The 24,270-nt window shown below is 33.7% G+C and overlaps 2 protein-coding genes across 2 annotated transcripts in view; one reads left to right on the top strand and one right to left on the bottom strand.

The window, feature by feature from the left end:
* Positions 1-5,243: 5,243 nt before the first annotated feature.
* LOC130613803 (protein FAN-like) overlaps positions 5,244-24,270 on the bottom strand; it is a 32,207-nt gene continuing 13,180 nt past the window's right edge. The window contains exons 25-37 of the mRNA XM_057435146.1: positions 23,817-23,913; positions 23,320-23,378; positions 22,970-23,037; positions 20,920-20,987; positions 20,604-20,665; positions 19,691-19,752; positions 19,144-19,191; positions 18,897-18,984; positions 10,541-10,594; positions 8,637-8,675; positions 8,180-8,282; positions 7,011-7,120; positions 5,244-5,974 (exon numbers count right to left, since the gene is read on the bottom strand). Of these exons, the coding sequence (XP_057291129.1) occupies positions 5,877-5,974; positions 7,011-7,120; positions 8,180-8,282; positions 8,637-8,675; positions 10,541-10,594; positions 18,897-18,984; positions 19,144-19,191; positions 19,691-19,752; positions 20,604-20,665; positions 20,920-20,987; positions 22,970-23,037; positions 23,320-23,378; positions 23,817-23,913 (956 nt within the window). The 3' untranslated portion in view covers positions 5,244-5,876. The remainder of the gene's footprint in view (positions 5,975-7,010; positions 7,121-8,179; positions 8,283-8,636; positions 8,676-10,540; positions 10,595-18,896; positions 18,985-19,143; positions 19,192-19,690; positions 19,753-20,603; positions 20,666-20,919; positions 20,988-22,969; positions 23,038-23,319; positions 23,379-23,816; positions 23,914-24,270) is intronic.
* Positions 11,741-16,417, top strand: LOC130613804 (galanin receptor 2a-like). Its single transcript, XM_057435147.1, has 2 exons — positions 11,741-14,970; positions 15,333-16,417. Exons 1-2 carry the CDS (start codon positions 14,144-14,146, stop codon positions 15,547-15,549), a joined length of 1,044 nt encoding a protein of 347 aa, XP_057291130.1. The 5' UTR covers positions 11,741-14,143; the 3' UTR covers positions 15,550-16,417.

The raw sequence follows: 24,270 nt of genomic DNA, 5'->3' as shown, positions 1-24,270 counted from the left end.
CTCCAAAACTCAAAAACATTATGAAAAAATTAAAAAAGCGTTTTTAGATCAATATCTTGTGATCACAAAAAAGCAAACAGCAAACTTGAGAAATTAGTAGTTTTGTAAAAGAGATCGCATTTGTAGGAGAGGGGTCTTTTTTTTCCGTGTCTATTAAACTTTCAAATTTTATTTTTTCTTAATAGTTTTTATACCATTATATAGGTAATCATACAGGCCTTCTAAAAATATATACATTAATATATCAAAATAAAGTTTGGGTGAATTATTAGCATTTTAAAATATCACACCTTTTTTGTATACTCACGCCTTAATTTATGAGTAGAAAGGTCAAACGAAAAACGCAAAATCATGGCTGAGAGAAGAAGTGTAATATTGTTGATCACAATTATATCGCCAAGTTTAAATATACAGCATCTCTTCTGTGGCAGTTTATAATGGCGTGCATTTTTAAAACACTTTCTCGTATAAAAACATAAGAACCATAATTTATTGTCGAATAATAATTGAACTCGCATAAATTTAGAAAGACATTTCGTTTTATTAAAATAAAACACTTTGTCCCACATATAACTCCATATTTTTAAGAAATGTCTTTGGGACGTCGCGTGTTTAATGAGGTATTCCATACATATTGAACTTGTGTACTTTGCGCATTGCTGTCGGACAGAGAAGCTAGGAATAGCTTGCTTGATTCGCACCTATAAAGCTAGAGGCAGTAAACATACATTTTGAGACCAGCGCTGTTTCCGACGTTCTGCGATAAGTCGGGAACGAAGTTTCTTTTCGGATTCTGCACTACAATGTAACCCGATTTTTCGGGTTATGCGCATGCGCATGAGAATAGTATAAATGCACGTGTTGTATCCTCGGCCAAGCCTCGGTCTTTGGTCGCGTGGAAAGCATCGCAAACTTTAACTGTCATTAATATTAATTGATGCAATTTTCGTTTTATGTACCGCACCGGCGCAAATAATCAAGAAAATGTCGGCGTGAAGAAGAACAGACGGACATCGACAACTGTAAAGTGACTAGCTTCACGGTTTTCTTTCTTGGAAAATACGCACAAAAGATGCAATCCACATTTGGCCGTGGATACCGAGAAAGTTTTTAATCCAATTGCTGGTCACAAGTCGGTCGATGTCAAGTGCAAAGATCTGTGATGAATATGAAATATGTTTTATAAAATATGTCATGCGATGTACCACTCTACCAATACCTCTAAATATAACAAGTTACTCCAATACTGTTGTTTTTTCTGTTCTAATTTATTGTTAGGAAGATGTGAAAAGAACAAAACGTGTCTCAACTTATTGTCTTATTGAATTAGACCTGGTTTCTATCTTTTCCTAATATTTTATTAATATTCTTGTAACATATCTTGTTTTTAGCTCGTTAAAAATGTCTCTATTTTTTCCTAAAACCTTTAAAAATAAGTCACGTTGGATTAAATGATAAAAAACATTTTAGGTGCGTGCCTAGTGTGATGTAGTTTAGTGTGATGCCTTTTTCCCGCCATATTTGCTGCATTTGTTTTTACGGTTTTGTTGTGATCTAAGAAAGTTATTGTTTTCTTAGCCAATAGAATTTCTCATGTTTAATTTATTCTTAGAATTCTATTGTGTTTGTTGCTAGACGTAACCAAAATAAATGTTTTTTATATTTTTGCTTTTCAGGAGATTTTCAACTTCTAACGATGATTGTCGAACCAAGATGGAAGTTAGTTCATAGTAAATATGAATCAAAAAGTTTAGGAAAAACTGATAAAGATAAAAAAAAGTTAAAGAACTATAGAACACTATGGAAAACTCATTTTGAGAACATCATTCTTTCTGATCTCACGGAAAGAAATTTTGAAGAAAGCAGAATTTTTGACGATGTTTTAGAAGTTTTTATGCCTGATGAAGCCAATTTTAAGTGCAATGAATGTGGAAAAAACTGGATGTCGGCTAAAGCATTGCTTATATTTAGCATTTACCTGGATGGTAAAGTTTTAACCATAGAAAAAGAAGAAATCGGTCAGAAATGCAATCACTGTAGAAATCATTACGAACTTCCTATGTTTAATCTTCAGCTCATGCAAGACATCTTAGAAGAATTGTTGACTATAATTTTAGAGCAGTTGTATGGTATACTTGATCATGGTATGGTCATAAACTTTGCACCAAGAAGAAAAGGTAGAAATGGGAATGGACCGCACGTTAAGAACCTATGTGAAGCTTGCCAGAATGGTATTTCGCATATGAAAAGTAAAAGAAGGCGGCGTCGAGGAAGAAAAGAAGAAAGTGACCTTGCCTCGGGTATAGCAACCTTGCAGTTAGAAGAAGACTAGCTGAATCAAATATTGCTGGTTGTCTCTGTTCAAAGAATAAATATCAAATAAATACTGTTTCAGTCACCTATAAATTGATTTTCATATAAAATATAAATGTGTAAATATGTATACCGTATTCTCCCCGATTGTACAGCAACGCGTCAAATAATTGAACTTCAAAATTTTAGGTGGGAATATAGCGAGAATTTTTTTTTCTTATTTCTATATTGACTTGTGTGTTTACCCACGAATATATGCAGCAATGTGGGACTATTAGAGAGGCAGGAATGAATTTTAAAATCAAATAAATGTGAAAGTATAAGTAGAGAGGTGGTAATATCAGAGAATACGGTATGTGAGTTGCAAAATACCTAAAGATGGATAAATATATAGTTATATACCTGGTAGTGATCTTTTTTTATGGGGGAAATGATACTCCTTTAAAAATATATATATATATAAACATTTTCACTGCTATAGATTTGCATGGTAATTTCTTCACAAAACGTCACAAGTTTGACCACTATAGAGGCAGTTGTACTTAGTGTATAAATTTGAATATTTACAAATTTTAGAGATGTGCATATTATACATGGATAGCCTCACAAATTTCGAGGGATATGCCCTGTTTATTATTTCCAAGAGGGGTCATTTTGAGCTATGCAGACCCAATTAGGATCTGCACTCTACCAGACAACTCCTTGCAACATCCAACGGCCCACACAGTGTGCCATCTCCTGCATTTCCTTCACATGGCTGGGGTTAACCCGGGGCTATGGTAACATTCAATTGCCCATATTAAATACAAGGTGCGAGAGTCATAATAACCACTAAGCTAGAACACTATCACAGTTTTAACTAATTTTGGCCAACAAGCCAACCTATATCGAACATAGCCAAGGAGCCAATAAACCAACATTAGCCAACAACGAATATTACGTTTTAGTTGCTATAGCTACCCCCATGATTACAGCAAATTAATTTCAGACGGGCCAACAAATCCAAAATCAAAATCTTAAAGTCTCCTATTATTAAAATTTTAATTATTTTGCTGATGAGCAGCGTATACATAAAAATTACTGAATCGGATTTGCCTGAGAGTAACATGTCTATTTAATCATAGTAATACTCCCTTATATGAATGCAAATCAAGCAAAAAGAATTTGAGAAATGCTAGTTAACTGTCTATACCCAACTTGCTAATATAGCTAGCTATAGCTAACGAAGTCTATTCACGGTATTGGTGGCATGCTGTTGTGGGAAACTAGCTAGCTAGCTATTATAGGTATCTAGCCTGGCTATAGGACACAAGCTTTCAGCTTTTATAAATATTAATTTGAATGAAATATTTCTAGCCACTACCTGCTGGTTCTTGTTCACTCTCAACGCCTTCTCTACTAAGCGACCTAACATATTGTCTGAACAGAAATCCTTTTCCTTTATCTTGCTTGGAAGGCATCTCACCAGAACTCAGCTGTCCTTCACAATTGGCCTTTCAGTTTCTAAAACACCATGTGCTTTTGTTAAGAAACACTCGGAACACCAGGTGGTTTGTTGATTTTTTGTTCTGTGGTCTGTAAAATATACACTAAGGTAGAAAAAAATGTTGTGTTTTAAGGTCAGTGGATTCGCATCAAGTAAATAAACTGAGCAGGAATTTTTTTTCAAAAACCTGGGAATCAAGTAAAAACCCGGGTTTTCATGAATATGAAAACTCAGGTTTTCGCTTATAACTCGAGTTCCCAGCAAGCAAGAACACAGGTCTTCTTTAATAAATGTGACAGATGGCTGCCATAGCTAAATATTCATCTTCCCTTAAGTTCAACACGTGTCAGCATGTGCTGAAGTTACATATTATTAGAATCTATTCAATTTTTTTAAAAGAACATTCGGTATTTCTTTGAAGTTGCACTTTTGGGCGAAAACTCAGAGAGATAAATATCAAAACTTTTTGATAATTGTCGCTCTGACTATCGCACTGAAATTGGGCGATAAGAGCAAAAAAAGTGTCGCTCTGCAATTTTCACCACTGCGAAAAAAGATCAATGGGTCACAAAACCCCGAGAGATAAGAGGAATTCGCACTGATGGTAATCCAGCTTAAAGCCATATTCAGCAGAACTAATTAATTATTCATGAATTTTAATTTAAAGAGGAATTGTTGAGGCTAAATAATTTTGGTGAAAGATAATGTATTATAGCTATAAAATCGTGGCAAGTGTGTTATAAAAGAAAAGTTACCTTTCCTAACTGATTATGTAAAAAATAATTTGCTGCCACTTTTAAAGATATTTTCCAAGCTGTTTTTCAGGGAAAAAGAGAAAATAAATAAATTTTGTTTTTATTGTTCATCAATTTTTAGGTTTATTATTTTTCTTTTAAAATTGTTTTTATAGAGAAATGAAGTTTATGTAAGTTAGCTATAATTTACAGTTTCAATAATAATCAAAAATTGAATTTTAAAATTTTAGAATATTCAATGATTTTGTTCCCCTATATTACTCAGTCCTCTTCAAAGTTTAGATTATTGCTAATGGCGGAAATCTTTAAGCCACAGGGCTTCTTGTTCCTTTTGCGTCGTACTATAAGAGTGCCAAGTTCGACTTAATTTCGACAAGTCATTGAAAAGTATTTCCACAAAACCGGACCGAATAGGGGTAACAGGAGAATTCTGAGCGAGAAGGAAATTTTGTGGGAAATAAACTTAGCGTATAACTTACCAATCAGATTTTTTACATAGCGAAAATTAGCAAGAATTTTATTTTTGTAAAAACCACTAAATCCGCTAAATTTTCTTTCCTTAAAGAAATTCGCTTTTTTCAAGGTATCGCAGGTTTTCAATAAAATGCAGTGTCATCTAAAAAGACTTCCCAGAATGCAGTGCCGGGTAAACCTTGGGTTTTATTATCTTTAGCAAGACAAAATATGAATTGAACAAAAATAGAAAATTTACTCAAGTCTAAGACTGACATTTTAGTGAAAAAAAATTATATATCTATATAAAAATATAATGATAAATAGAAATTGGTAATATGACATGTTAATATATCAATACCCATAGATCAGTATAAGCCAAACATTACATTCAAACAGAAAAAGTATAGTGTCGGGGAAATAAATTACATAAATTGTCGTGATCTGATTGGCTAATTTCCTCTAATTATCTCCTCATCTAATACATACCCAAATATAGATTCGATTACTGCTCGTCGATGACAGCTGTAGCTGTCGAAACGTAGCTTAGAATAAACTCGCTTGTTGTTTTTGTTCAAGACATGATAATTATATATTATTCAATAACATATCCTATATATAAAAAACGTTGGCCATTTTACATCCAACACTAAGCCTTCAAAAAACCATGAGATCATATTTTACGGAACGGAATATCTTAGCATTTATAAAACACCCATAAAGAATGCTAGACTTTATTACGCCACCGCGAAAAAATAAAAACAATACACACGCAACAAGTACGCCATCTTTGTCATATCTCTCATTTGCTTTCCACGAACCAAGCCACCCACAATAACGCATGTATCAACAAGACTCTAAGAATGTTTCTACAGAGAAGAATGTTGCCATATTGCTATCGTTCCATCTGCGCCACCTGTTGTAAGAAGTTGTTTCTTCAAGTTGTACGACAAACTATGAACAGCACCTAGACGTTGGAAAATATATCAATACAAGTCGGTTACCCGGGGAAAAGCCCACGGTGTCGCCGATCTTTATATATCGCATTTAGTGTTTTCGTAACACGACATTTTTCTCGCAGAGAGAGAGAGAGACAGACAGACAAAAAACAGCTATTATTATACAGACGTTGAGGAAAGAAACTTTTCGAGAATACGACAATATTTCCATAGTTTATTAAATCTCGGAGGAAAAAAGTGTCTTTCTTCCAAGATAACATTTGTCTATTATACAGCATTGCGTGCGTCTGGCTACTTGCAATACCATTGTGCGTGACCTCAATCTTATTACGTCAGAGATGCCTGTAGCATCACACCCACCATGCGCCCGCTTACAATCTTTTCAACGAAGTATACGGAATGATCAAGTTTTTAGGTGCAAAAACGATCAAGAAAAAACAAAAGTGAGAAAAGTTTTTTTAGTTATCGCGCCGGAATAAACTTCACGGTTAAACAATTTTAACGCGACAGTTTTTTCTGAAAATACAGGAAAACAATTTCCAAATGTCGCCTACTGCCTTTTTTTGATATCTTTTTCCATTGATGCGCCATTTTAACGATGTGAGTCAAGGGCTTTTCGTCTGTAAATTTGTTACATTTAAGTTGGAATAAATAGCGATAGTGTAAAAGTTTCGGTACGTGAAAAAAGCCATTTAGCATTATGGGTAAAAACCTAACCGATTTGACTTTGCTTATTTTCGAGCTAGACACACGTAATCTGGAAGCACACACTAGATAAACCGTGCCGAGAAATCTCACAGATGTATAGCCTACTTTACTTATCCTCGAGTAAGCATTTTATTAATTAGTCCAGTGGCGGTTTTATCTATTATAACAACAAGCGCAGTAGACAGGATAGACACTCAAGAGTTTGAAACGTCACAAAATAATTTTTTTAAAACAGCGCATTTGAACTAACTGTGCTGAAAATGGCGGGAACAATTAGCACGTGTTACATAAACACTTTTTTTGTTTTCATTTTCTTCGTACAAAATTACGTCATACCGTGGTGAGATTGAAGTCGTGTCAAACATTTGTCCTTCATCAGATCCCATACGATAACGTCACCAGATTCTCCACCTGCAACAACAATATGGCCATCCCAGCATGCACATCTAAAATCAAAGCAGTGCGGCTTGAACATGGACATCACCGGATAAATTACATTCCTAATTGTGTTTCTTTAATTTTCGCGCATTTAATTTCCATTCTTGTACTGGCCAGATTTGTGTACGGTGGTCTTCAATCACAACTGAGGTAAAAACTCGATTCTCAATGAAATTCTGGTGGAAATTTTAACATGAGATATGAGTGGAAAATTCACGCTTGGCTGAAACTTGCCTGGAAAAGGTTTTATTCGGCGCTTTGTCGTTGTAACGCAAAATGCGCAGGCTCATTTTGCGAGCGCAAGAATATGAAATTGATTTCCATTAGTAAATTAATAAAGATTAGCGCGCAGGAAGATTTTAAACAAAAAGAAAAACCTCTGCAAAATTTTCGATCTGACATTGCTAAATCTCTTACCTGAAAGAAAACCCAGAAAAGAGGTCTGGAATTAAAAAGAAAAGGAAACCAAATAATGTCGAAGAATTGGTTAGAGAAAAAAGTTTGATGCTGTCGGGAAATTAAATGTCATTCTACTTTACTGTTTTGAATATGCAAACAAACAATAAACAGAAATATTTTTTCCTTCATTTTGATTGGTCAAAATATTAAAGCGAAGGCAATCTAGGCGAAAAAGTCGGATTAGTTTAATATCGCGCGCAAAAGTATACCAGCTTGAGACAAGTTAAGCAAATAAAGTTTCGTGGAAAAAAGGATTAAACCAAGGTTTCCATTCATTTTGCAATTAGGTTAAGGATATTTAGAAGAATTTAATGAAAATGTAACTTAGAATCTCGAGAATCAAGGAATTGAACAAGAAGGACAAATTGGATTGATCAATATGAATATTTTGGATTATATTCCAGAGAAGAAAACTCATTAAAAAAATTAAGTTTCACAACTGGATGTTTCCTAAAACATTTAAGGGACCTTAAGATTTTTTACAAGAAATCGGGGAATTTTAGGATCTTTGCGAGGTGTAGGAACCCTGAAATTAGCTGGTGATTTATTCCACGAACAACCGAATATAAGAATGATATTTTTAAGGCATTATTAGTAGATAGTCTTACCTTATTCCCTCGCCTAAACATTTGCAATACACTTCAACCTCTGTGTTAACATCAATCACTCTTATATGCTCGTCCAAACTGCACGTTAAAATTCGGCTACCGTCTAAATAGTGAAAATAATTTGTAAAAATGGAAACAAAGCGGTGTGAGGAAAACGTTGAATTTTGGGGTAGCCAATTGAAACAGTAAATCAGAATACAAAAACGAAAAACACCTAACAAAGTTGTGAATCAACAAACGATTAAGCCTGTTTCACACTGCTGAAGCAACAAACGCTTAAGCCTGTTTCAAACTGCTGAATCAACAAAGTTGACAATCATCAAATTAGCTATGACGGTAGAAAGACTCCTTTGTTTTTGTAAGGAACCCAATTCATTGCTTTACTTCAGCGTTCTGGTTTTCTAAGTTGGTGTATGGAGTCTAACACCTATGGTAAAAATTATAGTATAAAACGTACCTGGACTGAATAACACTTCTGTAACAGAGTCAGTATGCACTAAAAATTAAAAGGTTACGTAATCACAAGAATCTAAACTCGGATTGGCGGACATTAAATTATGCATTCACACTTAGTTTTTAATTGGCTTAACACTATTCGGTCCGGGGTTTTTCGAACATACTATGACCGGGGGGGGGGGGGGGGGGGCGGATTCCAATAATACAAGCATGCGCAATAACGTAAAATAACCCCTGAATCGACGTAAAAATATGCTCCGGGGCTTCTCTCGAAAAGTTAAGTAAACGTTTTTAGGAATCTATTTTATTAAATATAAATATGAAAAAAAAAATGAATAATTTCTTATAGTTGACAGTTCACAGTTGACAGAAAATAGTAGTGATTTTATATTTATGTGGACGATCCCGTTGATTTCGAGGGATGTACCCTCTCAATTCTTTCAGGAAAAAAAAGAACGTTCTAAGTGTATGAAGCTCCAATTTTAGCTATCGAAACCTTTGAGATTTCTATCCAGCTAGAAACCGGCCTGTTGTGGGGATCGAAACCACGACTCCTTGGACACGAGTCAAGCGCTTTACCTACTGAGCTAACGGTTCGAAATTAGTTCGTAGTTTTTATCTACTATCTTTTACTCGTCTTCTTTTAAAAAAGTTTCGTGGCACACCTATGTTTTTTGTTCATTGAATCCATTTTACTGTGAATATATTTTCCCTCGAGCGGGAAATTCAAACTTGAGCAAAAAAATGCTTCCCAGCTTTTTCGCTCGTGCGGTATATACAGTTGCATGAAAACCTCTCTTAAAGTGTGCATGGTGGAGAGTGTTAAATCAATATTCACAATTAAATATTTAATTTCCTTGTTTTTAGGAAATATATTCTAAATCTACCAATTGTTTTTACTTAAGTTTCACACTGGACGATTCTACTTATCCAAGGGTTTTACATCACACATTTTATTTCCAGATAGTTCCTCTTGAATGCCGTCTTAAGCAAAGTAAAAAAGCAAAAAAGCTGAATTCGTACCAAAAAACTTTTACTCTGATGGCATAGTTTAGCAATTTTATTTCCGATACCAACCCAGTAGAAATATTCTTAGAACAAAAAAGGCAAGAAAATTTTTGTCTCTCCAAGGCTCATTCGCACAGAAACTTCATCATATAAACCAACCTTTCGACGAGTTACGTCATTAGACAATTTAACATTTTTTATTTAGCCTGGGAATGGAGTAATAACTAGACGGCGACATCTGAGCACGTGTGATGAGTTTCGTTGCTTTTCTTACAAGATCAAAGCTAGCTTTTGTTGCGAACCGGTTGGCTTCACCAGAGTTGTTTTTACACGTGTGTATTGTTTTTGTATTCACTGTGTCAAATGTTATTTTTCTGACTTCATTTTAAAAATGTTGCGCAAACATTAGTATCGTACAAAGTTTAAACGTTATTAACACGTCACAATTAACAACGACGTTATGACGGCACAGAAAATAGTGTTCCGATGTCAGATTGATGTGTAATTAACGTATAATAATTCGGGGGAAACACGTAATGTTTTTATATTTTTTTATTTTTATCGAGCACCCGCGAGTTTATTCCACACGCCAAACGTGTCATTTCGATTGCTTGTGCACATTTCTCTACTGTTCTACGCTCAATAGATCTATTGTTTTTTACCAAAATCCCAGCCTTATATTCTTATAAAGCATATTCTTACACAAGAAAAGCGTGTACCAGTTGATACATTCGTTGCTTCTACTTACTGCAGGTTAAATTTTAAGGCATTACATTACTAGTGTACATACCCCCTGATAATCGAGTTGCCGCACATCTCTACATGTATCTTAAATAGTTAAAGTCAGGGGGCAGAATTTAATTCCATAACTCTATCAATAGACTAAATATCGCTTACATGAATGTTGGAAAACCAGCATTAGTAAATCAGCATTCCATAGTGTAACTGTACCTGAAAAGTAAAGCATAGAATACACTATCAAAAATCCCACTATAAAAAATTCATACTAAGGATATAATGGAGGCAAATAGCAAATTAATTATTACATTGGTGTGGATAATTACGAGATATTTGCAAAGTCTTAAAATATAGATGAATGTCTTTATATAACGGAATTACTGCAAAGATAACTGACGATTGCCACATTGACGCTAAAAATCACAACAAGTTGACTCTGTCACTCAACAAATTTGATTCTGATTTAACATTTTTTAAAAGTAAAACGGTAGTTTTTTTCGTTTCTGCGTTTCAAGCTCGAGTTAACACTCAACCTAAAATATACTTCCTCTGAGATTAACGCCCAGCTAAAATATACTCCCTTTGGAATTAACGCCCAGCTAAAATATACTTCCTCCGGAATTAACGACCAGGTAAAGCTAAACTACAAAGTACCTTACCAAACGCCACCTTATTCAAATAAATATTTTCTGAATACAGCTTTAGTATATATGCGATGCAAGTAAAATATCTCTAGAAACGAATCCCCCCACCCACACGTTTCCTTGAGCACACGCCCAGATAAAAAAAAGGTCGCACAATTAAACAGGGCGTCCGTTTTTTAGCATTCACGATATGCTAACTAAAAATTCAAAGTTTCATGTACACACAGCAACATCTTTTGTATACACTCCGAAATAGTTAAAACGGCAGAAGTAAACCTCACGCAGGAAAAGAATTTCTAAGCTGTGCAAAAAAAACACATTCCAGTGGCAAAATATTTATGTTATGAAGGAAAACAGAGAAATGAATGGCCACTGCAAAACTCTAACAGCAGGGTACTACTAACGCTAATCTCCTAAACAATTAGAGTATAATGCGCTTAATTAACCCTGTACGTATTTTTAAGGCTAAGCTCCTTTCTAAGCCTAGCCTTTGTATATCTTCCAGTAGACAAATCGACCTAAGAACCGCTTAAAATCGCAAGAGAAAAAAGACTCTTTATAAAAAAAATTTCATTCTCTGCGCAGGAGCACACAAAGGGTGACATGAATGCCACAAATTAGGCGCAAATAAAACTCCACCGCAGACGTTTTTTTGTTAGCAGTGTTTGCTAGCCTAAAGAATGCATGTCTTATTAATGTGAGATAGTTAAATAAGAAGTTGATTGAAAGTGGATTATATATTATCTCAAAGCAATGCGAATTACCTAGCAGAGGGAGGAGCAAGCATTTCACTCGCTATTTACACTAATCTATATTTATTAATTCTAAATATTTTAGCAAAATTTTACCATAGTATAAAGTTTGTGTGGAATGTCTCACGAAGGTTTCATGGTACATTTTACAGTACGGTTTGTTCGTTTGTTTGTTCTTCTGTTGTGCGGGGTAATATAGGACCTATTAACGTTATCAACCTGTTCTTACTGGGAAATTAAAGCCATGTTCCTTGCGTTGACCTTATTGTGTTTCGGTCATGTAATAATTCCATACTTTCGTAAAGTATAATTTTTTTAAAATAATATATATTAGTTACTAATATGTTCGTCTTCACAGAATTTATAGAATCTTTTTGTTGAAACAACTTTTGAAAGATGATTAAAATTTGACTTCAAAGTTGGCTGTTTGAAACGTTCTCATAAAAGAAACTAATATATTTTTTTTTTCTAGTTCTAATAATCTTTTGCGATTTTTTTTGTTTCCTTCGTAAACTTACTTTTCGTATAGGTGGTAGAATAAAAATTTGAAAGATTTTTTCTGTTTGCTATTCAATTTTTATTTTAAGCAACATTTGTTCCTTCACACGCGATTAATTTGAAATGTAAAAACACGCAAATAAACAAATAGATAAGTAGAACCAACAAAGAGTGAAAAAAAGGAAAAAGAAGGCTTTTAAAGAAAAGAAAACAATTGCAGGTTTTTTTATACTTGCATGAAAATATAAATGTTGTTGAGCTCAAGCAAGATGAAGGTTTTTTATAGCTAGTGCATGGTTAACGTTGTAAATACCTTTTTTATATTTTTATTTACAGGTCGATTCAAGCCGTTCTTTGTCAGCATGCAACACGAGGGGAAAATTAAAAATTGTGATTTTTAGGGAAAAAAAGGTTGCATGGCCTGCGAGCTGGATAAAAACTTCTGATATCATAAAGAAATTCACGATGAGCCATCGTTGGAATATTTAAGCTTTTCTTTACGAGTCTTTATAATTATTTATAATTAAACTCTGAACTGCGAGAAAGTCTTTGGAAATTTAAATCTTTTTTTTTAGGTTAACGTCTACAAACGAATAATCATTAGGTATTTTTTTTGACGTTTCGTGAATACAAAGCCTTGCAAATCTCAGAATGTCAACTCTGAAGGCTAATGTGTTTCTTAAACCTCTTAATCTTCCAAATGTACTAAGAAGATAAATAGATTTTTTCTTTTCTAATTATGGATAGGTGCAACAGCGCGAGCTAAAAAAAAAGTGTTAATTATCTTGGCTCCCTTTTCGGTTATTTGCGTTAAAACCGCTTAAACCATATAGGCGTACGCCTTTTCGCCCGGAGGTGCAGATAGCAACATCGCGTACAATAACCTACCTTATAGGTAAAAAACAGTCGGCAAAAAGTGACTAAATTTTGCCTTAGTGACTAATATTTTTTGCCAACTAAAATTTTCTTCGACTTTTTCATTACCGACCAAACTATTTTGCCGACATTTTTTTTCCGAATTAACTTTTTTCCGACCACCTTTTTGCCGTTTTTCTTTCTTCTTGTTAATTTTTATCAGTTTTATGCAATTATTCTTTGTTAGTGACTAAATTCTAAAATTTTGTCAACAAAAAGTGACTAAATACAAAAATTTAGTCGGCAAAAAGTGTCTAAATTTTGTCCAAGTAACTAATATTTTTGCTGACTTTTTATTTTTGCCGACAAATTTTTTTTGCCGACTTTTTTTTAACGATAAGGTAACTGTCTATACAAATAAACAAACAATTATACACAAGACATTAAAGATGGTACTCTCACAGTTGGGTAACAAAAAAACACATTTCGTCATTCAAGTGTTAATGATAATGACACGTGTAAAAGTCGGCACTAAGAAGATGTGTGAACACCACATAACAAGTCAGCATTAGTATTCAGAAAAGTTCGGCTCTGCTTATTTCATTATTAACTTGTTTACTAAAACCGATTTCTGTGCGCAAGAAAAAAAGATTTCATTTGATATAGATATTTAGTGTTAAGCTCTTGTGTCGGTCTTGTGATTTTTAACGTTTCCCGAGTTGTCTTGTTTAGCCGCACATTCTTATTATGCAAAAATGTTTTAGAAGACATAGAAAACCGTTGACATTCGCCAGTGCGTTTCCAAATGCAATGTGAAGGCTAAATACACATGATGGACTCCTGAAATGGTTATCGAAATATTGCCTTGCTTTAACATAGCAACTCATTGAATACTGCAGAGCTCCTTTTCGACAATGTAACGATAAGAGAAGAAACTACCTCACGTAAAGAGACTATATATATGCATCAATATATATTCACATACGTATTTGATTTTAGCAAACAAACGAAACATGACTAACACGAGTGCTGTGCAACAACTTCACAAATCCACCACATGTCGTCTGGACAACTACAGTATAATCTACATGTCCATCTATTGTTTCATCATCGCAACAGGGATTATCGGAAACAGCACCGTCCTTTACATATTTCGCCCGTACACGAAACGAGCTCGTAAGAGTTACGAGGTTTTAATATGGTACTTGAGTTTATTCGACGTGATATCGTGCGTTATCGCGATAAACGAAGTTTACGAGAATTTAACGTGCCACGAAGACTGGCCGTTTGGATGGTTCGGCTGCAAAACTATATATTCGTGCTACTACATATCGATAAATATTTCTATTTGTATACTACTGATCATAACATTGGATCGATATCGCTGTATCGTAACGCCGTTTCGAAAGAAACTTACGCCAACGTTTATTCACACATCCGTGTTCGTATCGATAATTATATCGTTCGCATTACAATGGTACCAGTTCAAAGCGCTACACATTAAACCTCACGGCGTATACAACCACGAACGATGCGTACAGAATAAAGGGGTATACACGTATACCGTACCGCGTGTAGCAACTTTACTGTTTCGTGACTTAATCTACATTACGGTGTTTTCGACAACAACTTTAACGGTGTATCGCTCTTTTCAGAGGCGTAAAAGACGTAGCTTGACTTATCAAAAGTGCGATAAAAACAAAGGACAAAACAAAAATATATTTTTCATGTTGTTTATCATGGGATGCACGTTCGCTGTACTGGTTCTACCATACGACATATGGGACTGCGCTATGTTGATTTCACGGATGCTTCCTCAATCCCATCACATCAACATGACGTAAGTTCATTCTCGTGTTGTTTTATGTTCCAGAATTTATATCCTGTGTAGAACTGCTGAAGACTGTAACGAGCGTGATAACAAGGACTTCATATCACCTGTCTTTATAATTATCTCAGACTGGTCTTCCATAAAATTACGCTGCTTATCATGTCATTCACATATTTAATTGTTCACACATTCATTTATTTATTTATTTTATTAATTTTTTTTATTAACTCATTCATTCAATAATTTTCTTACTCATTTACTCACTTTTTTATCCATTACTTTATTTATTTACTCGTTAACTGATTCATTTATACACCGTTTTTATTCATTCATTCATTTATTCCATAATTCTCATTTTTCTCGCTTTTTAGAACTGGATTGCAACACATGGACACCGCACTATCCATGCTCCAAATGTGCAACAGTGTCTCCAACTGTTTCATATACGCAAAAATGCATCGACACTTCAAATCACAAATCGTCAAGCATTTTTACAAAGAAGCAGAAAAAAATCCCCAATTACTAACGCAACCTAGTGTGGGCAACAGAAACAGCCAAAATACCGAAATTGAAAGTTGTTTCTACTAGCTGCAGGGCCACATTCATGAATTATAGATGAGTCGCCCACAGCTGTGCGTACTTAACATCGTTTCATCGGATGGCTCAAGTACTAAGCTCATTATTTATTCATTACATCTATTGCAGCTGAATCTATAGCTAAGGTTTAATTCTAGGTAAATCCATTTGGTATCTTTACAGATTTTAGAACTCATCTATCAAGGTAGAGTTCTACGACAAGAAAGAATCGACGTTTTAGCAATAATATTGTTTCACGCCGGTTCCATGAATTAGCTTCAGCAATTGTGAATACAGTGGTGTTGGTCTCCTTCGTACACAACCGTGTCGAATTCTATGATGCTCTTCCAGAAAAAAACTTTTTAAAAACAGCATAAAAAACCCTTTTTAGATATCCATCTGAAGTTGAGAAACGCGATTTAATTTGACAAAGTAAAATCTATGCTTCTTCTTTAGGGAAGTTTTTATCAAATAGGATAATTATTAAACAACTTTTAGTCCAATGTTTGTAACTTTTTGTTAGTCCCGTTTTAAACGGTTGCAAACTACCCCTTACCGTGATGAGCCCGGGCGTTTGAATTTTACCTTAGATTGGGCACTTACTCGCCACCTGTGCAATATATTAAGTGAAAATTTATTATTTTCACACAACATCCAAAATTTCCTTAAAAGAAAGTACGTTTCTTGATACCTTGTTACACGATAAACGGATGTCGTGTGTTCACATCTTTGGCTACCAGAAAGTGGAGGGCGCGTGTAGTGTTTTGAACAAATGGGCGTGCCTAATCAAGAAGGGCGTTGGAAAATATTTTTGTCACTTTTTCCTTTTTTTATTTCTTTATCAAAACAAGCACGAAACAAAATACTTAACTTCGGGAAATATTGACAAAAATTTTGCGGAATTTTTTTTTTGCGAATTTGGTCACCAAAAAAATACTTTCATTGTTTATTATTGCGAATGCGATATCGAGTCAATGTTTTGCGATCTTTTGTGTTTGCATGAAAGCGCTTTCCAAGACAAACTTGGGTGAGCAATAAAGAAATGAAGTTTTGGTCTATATTGCAGGATTTGGGCTACGAAAATTTTTCACGGGACCTATTATTTGCGAATAGGCTAAATTTCGCCTCGCAATAATTAATGCTTTATGAAATTAGCCTGCGAATGACAAATGCGATTTTGTACAGATACGATACAATTACTTTCGAAAAATTAGATCTATTTAAACTCGTGTTTGCGGTGTTTGAAAAATTCGTAAAAGTTTATTACTGTAAAGAGTAAGGTCAATCGTGGACCGCAAATTTGCCAATTAGAAATAATGTATTGCCGTTATAAGACAAAATGTATGAAAAGTAGTCAGGTATAGATTTTTTAGTTTTTTTTTGCAAAAATTCTGATTTCGTAGAACCGCGAAGATTTTCTCCCGCAAAATGCAAAAATTTTACGGTGCAGCTAATTCGCAAAAAATTTCTTCTGCAAACACTTTCTTTTATAACAGTATTCTTCAGTATTTTATAAACACCACTATAAGGAGAGTGTTGGAAACGGCATAAATCAACTTTTTAGTAAAGCAACAAATAAATAAGGTAATTCTTGTTGCAAGCGCATACTTTGACATAAAATCGAGATTTTTAAGCACCCGCCATTATGGAATACATTACGCTTTTTTATCAAGTTTTATTTTGTCAGGAATTTCGCAGGTTCGAGTGAAGAGATCCACACAACAGTCTCTGACCAGCAAATATTTAAAGAAGCAAAATTAAAGAAGCAAGAATGTTTTGTACAGCCTAAATTCTTAAAAACATCTAGGAGAAGTTGTTAAGTTCAGTTTGCTACAATTTCTAAAAACAACAAAAACAATATTTTCATGCTAAGTAAAGGGAAAACCTTTCTGGTTTTCTTTTTGTTTGCTCCTGATCGCCCTTTCTTCGCGCTGTTTACAAGAGTTTAAAGAAAAATTCTTGACGCGTTGCATTAACACGTGACTTACTAAATAAACCCACTAAATAGACCAGACATATAAAAGAGGCACAGGCTTCATAGAAGTTCTATAAAAAATGATCTTGATCATTAGCCTTCAAAATAAAAGATTTTCCATTACACAATTAAACTTAAGTTTGGTGTCTAACTAGAACTAACTTAATAATTTAGATATAAACAAAGATCTTTTCTTTCGCATTATCAGAAAAAATAGATAACTTAACCAAAATTTTACCACCACCAACAACAAAACGTTTTAAAGGTAACAAGAAACCCTGGGGGCTCTAAGAATTTCCGCGCGCTACCAAAATATTTGATGAAAACCTGCTAATTCGTTGTGTTATTGTGCCAAACATTCGAAGGGGTTTGGTGCATGAACCTCTGAAGATAAAGCACACCAGTGACATTATATCTTACAACAAACGCAAACAAAACGAAACGTGTCATTAAACTCACATTTTAAAAGAAATTGCTAACAAAAAATACAGCCCATCATTCATGGTTGAAAGTCTTGCGATTGAAACGTTTATGGTCTTAAACGGCATTAGTTGACAAAAATCAAAATTTTGATGTGACCAACATTTTCAGCATACTTTTTTTATTAACTGTGTCAATTGTTGTCGAAAATAAAGCAGTTTTAATTTTCGGATAAATTTTGGCCTAAAATGACATTTCAGGTGGCAAAAAATCAAAATTTTGATGCCACCATCATGTTCAGTATACTTTTTTATTAACTGTGCCAAATTTTGTCGAAAATAAAGTAGTTTAAATTTTTGGACCAATTTTGGCCTAAAATGACATTTCAGGTGGCAAAAAACCAAAATTTTGATGTCACCATCATGTTCAGCATACTTTATTTGTTAACTGTGCCAAATTTTGTTGAAAATAAAGTAGTTCTAATTTTTGGACCAATTTTGGCCTAAAATGACATTTAGGTGACAAAAATCAAAATTATTATGTCACCATTATGTTCAGCATACTTTTTTTGTTAACTGTGCCAAATTTTGTCGAAAACAAATACCAATTTTAGCCTGAAACGTCAATACGAGACTTCCCAGTAGTTAAGGAGCTTGGGTACGAAGTTTACATCTGTGACGGAGCAACGTGAAATCCCAGGGTCGATTTTTTCTCAAAAAATGCTCCGAAAGAAAAAAACGACGGTTTTAAAGAATTTCCTATGCCTTCGGGCGGGGAAATTCAAAAATCATGCTTTAACCTTTTACTGACCATTAAATAAAAAAATATTTCTTGACATCTCTGACTACTTGATTAAGAGTATGATTCTCAAAAGCTATAGACCCTAAAAAGTCATGTATGTCATTTTGAGATCTTACGTACCTATGTAGCACGAAAAGAAATTCAGAACAAAATTCTTTCTTACCATCTTTTGTTCCTGACACAAACAGCTTCACAGAATCGTCAACAAATAAATCACAACACAAAACTTCTGTGTCGTGGTCAACCTCACCCTGCAGTAGATAAAATTTTCGCATAAATTTACATTTTCAGGATGGGGATAATTTTAGTGTTTTGTTTTTTGATAGGGAGTTTTCGAAAGGTTTTTTCGTCACTAAAAGAGAATAAGCCGACAAAATAAGACGAACAAATGAGAATGTGAACCAACTCACCAGCAACGATAGAGGCGACTTCTTATTTGAAGCATCTCGACTCCAAATCTACAAGAAACGTATAAGTTTATAACTCGCAAATTCATTACACCTAAAATACCCAGTTCAACGAATTTATGACAACAAATGTAGTACACTTCTATCGCAGAACTTTGGCATTTTTAGGTTTAGTACTTTCGCTATAGCGAGAAATTCTTCCCTTTTCTCCCGCTGATATAATAGCTGAATCGCTCACCAGATGCAAAGGCTTCCCTAAGATAACCAATCTAGCTATTAGATAAAGAATGCAATACATGTTTGCCCCTGTGTCAACTAGTATGTCGGGGTCCATTTTCGCCGCATCAGGAAAAAGGATTATTGTTTTCTTGTACATTTAAGCAGAAATGACATTCGACTAATTTCCAACACTCGTCTTTAGGCTCATAGACATGACATTGTTGCCTTAGATGGCCACATAAATATTCACATAAATGCACTTCATATTACCACCCCCAAGACAGCACTCAAACGTAACTAAACAGAACCAGTTCGAGTTTGATGTACTCACCTTGACAGTAGAATCCCACGATGAAGATATGAGCGTATCTTTCTTCAAACGTAAACAGGTCACTAGGAAAACAAACACATAAAAGATCAGAAAAATAAACGTAGAAATAACAATTGCCACAGTCACAGCAAGGTGTCACTATCTCTTTCGTGCTTTAACAGCATAAGGAAATGACAAAATAGTGTTCGCAAGTAAGAGGATTACTCTCAAACTACTGCATACAATTAATTAGAATAAAAGATAGGTTGAAACGACACGCCCTATTCTTGTCTTTTGGTGAGGTGGGGATGTTTTGTGGGTTGTTTTTGATGTTTAGGGTTGAAGACATTTTTTTCTATCAGTGTTTCATTTTTTCTTGTGTGACATTTAACAAAGAATAAATTTTTAGAAATCATACTATGGTCTGGTGTACTTTTTTTGTTCTCACATCTCTTGCCCTCACGTGTAAATTCTGCGAAGATTTTTTTTTATTTAGCGCTGTGGCTTTTTTAATCCATAACTTTTTGAAAGTATTTTATTTAGGATCCACTGCAAGTTTAAATCATGCCTAGCCAATTAAAATTTTCTTTTGGGATTTTCGGTTTCAGATTGCTGTATATATAAATACTTCTCTGAAATACGTTAGATAATCCCGGGCTGTGTCACCTGGCTAAAAACTTATTTTCTGTCTTAGATTTTCTAACAACTGTAAACTTGCAACAAGAATGTCTTTTTATTGATATTTAGTTGCAACATTTTATTCGCAGGTTCAACAAATTTCAGGAAGATTGGTCAAAATTCTCAAATTTCAAAAGTCGTAACGACACAAAAAAGTCCAGTAATAATAAGAAACCCTTAATCAATTATCAAAGTAAGACATCGTCGCTATAAAAATAATATTTTACTTATCTAAAAATAAGTTTGAAACACCTACCAGCATCGTAGTGCGCATGCGTACCATCAATCACCCGTGAAAATTCGATAGAATATGTATATCTATAAAAAATAAGTTAACAAAATACCAACATTATTTGCTGATAATCCTTTCGCGAGTCCCACTACAAAATAAAAAAAACCAAGCAAGCAATAAGTAAACCAACGAACAAACATAGTAAAAAACAAACAAACAAAAACAAACAAACAAACACACAAACAAACAAACAAACAAATAAAACAAACAAACACACACACAAATAAACAAATAAACAAAAAAAAACAAGTTTATTTTTTCATCTATAAGTCAAACTTACATTTGATTATCCCAACAGCCAATCAAAATATGTTTCTCGTCATCAACCAGCTGACAACAAGATAAAGCCTGAAAAGAAATACGTGCACGATATACATTGCAGTAAATGATGTCAACATAAAAATCCTTAAATCCTTTAAACATTTTAAAGAAAACAATATTATTAGTTGGGCCCTATGTTGCCCAATTCTCCTACGAATTGGAAGAAAAGCGAAAAAACAGCTTTAAACCTTGTATTCTGCTTTCGGAAAGCCTTTACGGGAATTAAGAATTCAAAAATGGCGCTATTCTAGCGGCGGACTTTGAAAATTTAAAAATACTTTGTATGAAAGAAGCATTTATTTTTGTGGACTACAATTTCAGCAAGTGAGGTAGCAAAACTATTGCAAAAGATAGAATCCTGTAGTATTTAGAAAAATGTAAAATAATATATTTAGAAAATTCTTCTGCTGTAAGTTACTAGCTAAAAGTAACACCATTCTCGACTGCCTACCATATCACAGTGTAGCTGCTAAGTATTTGATCTCTTATACTTGTAAAATAGAGGAGAAAGTTATTGATTACCAAGAAAAAATAAATCAGAGGCTCTTATTCGATCAAGGATGGTGTGGTCTTTAATATTTACAAATTTACAAATTTGGAGATTCTGGTTACTCGCATATTTCCTTTTCAAACATTTTCCATAATAATTTAAAGTTTTTTTCAATATGTTGATCATTCGTGCTAAGTTTGATGTTTTGCTATAAAATGAACCAAATCAGTCCTTTCGCCATTTTGTTATGGTAATTTTTGTTCGTTTGTTAATCTTGCAACAAAATCTTGCAACAGAATTGCAACAAAACAGCTTTTTAGGTGTGCAAAGGTATTTTCTTGTCGAAATCTTTTTTTAGCTGTTCAAGAAATTTTAAACATGGTATCTTAACTCCTACATTAGTAAAGTTTATGTATTCCCAACAGTATGTACAATAATCCTGTTTCAATATCCATTTTTATTACGCAAAATACAGAGACAAAATATGCATACTAACATGAAAACCAGGTTAGTTTGGAGACAATTTTAATTTCCCAGTGATGCACATGCAGTTTTTTTACTATTTTATACTATACTATACTAGGTTATATTCATTATTATTTCTCAAATTAACAAGTGAACTAATTATGGGCGATTTGTGAAAGAAATAGAAAATAACATTTACTTATTACAAATTGGGTACCAATCAGAAATAAAAAAAACGTCCCATTGCATTTACATTCTCTAGCAAAATAGTTCGCCATATTCAGCCAGCGCATTTGTAGATATAACCCCTGAATCTTGTCCTATGTTATTTCGTTCTGCAAATGTAGCTAGTCAATTCTTTTTTTGTTTCAGAAAAAAAGCCCTAAGGATATTTTAGATTTTATAATAATTTTTTTTTATTTATATTTTGTTTCAACTATTACAACAAGTTTTCAGCATATCTTTTTATACATTGTCGTTTTATTTTCGTCAATAAAAGTGATATAAGTTTCTATTCTATCATTTTAGTCGCTAAATTCCAACCTGTTAAGGCTGTTTTATTTAAGTTAGATAATACTCGGTTAATAATATCTACACTTATCTAGTTTCAACACCTGAAAAGTTAACTTTCACTTCCTCAAAACAAAGATCGTGCAATAAAAAGCTAGGCTACTTCGTGAAAAATGTGCACAAGGAGAAGTATAAAAAAAAATATGTTGGTTGCTACTCTAGCTGCAGAACTGATTTCGATAAGGAAAGTTGGTTCATATTCATAAAAAATGGCCTAAAATGACGGATCTTACTTATACCTTAATGAAAATATGGGAAGTTAGCTGCTCTATTTTCATCTAGGTAAGGTACATCATTATAGCAGACATTGCAATAAAAAGGAGAATGAAATAAAACATAGGCAAAATGTTTTTACAGCTCTTAGAGCTAGGTTCTCACTTGGGTTAAAGTGACTAGAAAAAACTGCCCTAAAATATCAACCCACGTTAACTTCTAGTGAGTACCAAGCTTTAATGAAAATCGTAAAAAGACAGTAAGTACATACCATATTTGAGAGGTTCATACTTCTAATTTGTTCTTCTTTTTGTACTGAGTACATTTTAAGTTGTGTGTCTAAAAAAATTATTGTACGTCATCAAGCTGATTGTTAAATCAAAATCAAAGCAATTATTTTGATCAATAGGATAGACCAGATGAAAAATAAACAGAGTAAAAAAGGTTTTAGAACTTTATTATCCCCAAAAAATTTTTCCAAGTAGAATCATATTGTTTAGAATGTGAGGGCTAGCACAAAACAACGTTTTTAGGAACAAACAACAAAAACTACCATCACAAACATCTAATCACGGAATACAATTTTCTGATGCAAATCTAAGAAAATAATACCGTCCATACCTTGAGATACAGACAGTATGAAATCTTCATTTTCTGAGATAGCCATGCCATCCACTGGCCTGAAAGAAATGATGTAATTGGAAATAATGTAGTTGGGGCCAATGGGATTATACAATGACTTGAGTCAAGGGAAACCGATGAAACAAAAAAAAAAACCCTTTGAGTTGATCTAACAAAAAACAAGCAATTTCATACCACAGCAGAGGAAGGAAGAATAAACTTGCTTGTTAATGACACGATGTTTATATTATTCAAAGAACCCCATTTTCAATTTGTTGTATCACATTGAATCTTATCGCGACATTTTTTAAAATTTAACGACACGCTTGTTGTATCACATTGAATCTTATCGCGACATTTTTTAAAATTTAACGACACGCTCACCTAGACCAACAACCAACTTGTGTCGTAAAAAATCACCATCATAATCTGGCGACGCCTTCAAAGGAGAAACTAGAAAGAACTATAAACGTAATATAGTAAGAAGAAATACTTACCCCTTGTGAAGTTTAGCAGAAGATTTGAGTATTGTGTTGGCCACCCATTGCAATGAGTTTCCAGTTACTTCGACCACAGCTAGACCGTCTAATTTTGCTGCAACAACAATGAATTAAAGTTTATAGAAGCAAGAACAGTTTAACAAGAAGAATATAATACATAAATTAACAGTTACAACACCTTGTCATATATATACAGGTTTTTTAAATGCTTTATATTATCTGATTTTCTGTGACTTTTTTTTAACATTTATCTGGTATTAAAGGGGATAAAAACTTTTTTGAAGAAAAATCAGTAATGACAGAGGCGAGATATTTTTTCCAGGGGTAAAGTATCTAAAATTTCATTCCTTTATAAGTCATACATAAATAGAGAGTGTATATGGAGTTTTTTAAGTCTTTATATAGAACTTGAATATTTAGTGAAGTATTGTATTTATTATTTGGTACAGAC

The sequence above is a fragment of the Hydractinia symbiolongicarpus genome, chromosome 11 (assembly GCF_029227915.1).
Source record: "Hydractinia symbiolongicarpus strain clone_291-10 chromosome 11, HSymV2.1, whole genome shotgun sequence".
In the NCBI taxonomy this organism is placed as follows: domain Eukaryota; kingdom Metazoa; phylum Cnidaria; class Hydrozoa; order Anthoathecata; family Hydractiniidae; genus Hydractinia; species Hydractinia symbiolongicarpus.
The sequence above is the reverse complement of the archived record's forward strand: the minus strand, read 5'-3'. Positions and strand labels throughout refer to the sequence as shown.

Coding starts and splice junctions, on each gene's coding strand:
- LOC130613804 (XM_057435147.1), top strand. CDS start 14,144: ATGACTAACACGAGTGCTGTGCAACAACTTCACAAATCCACCACATGT. Junction 14,971..15,332: donor TCCCATCACATCAACATGAC/GTAAGTTCATTC, acceptor CTCGCTTTTTAG/AACTGGATTGCAACACATGG.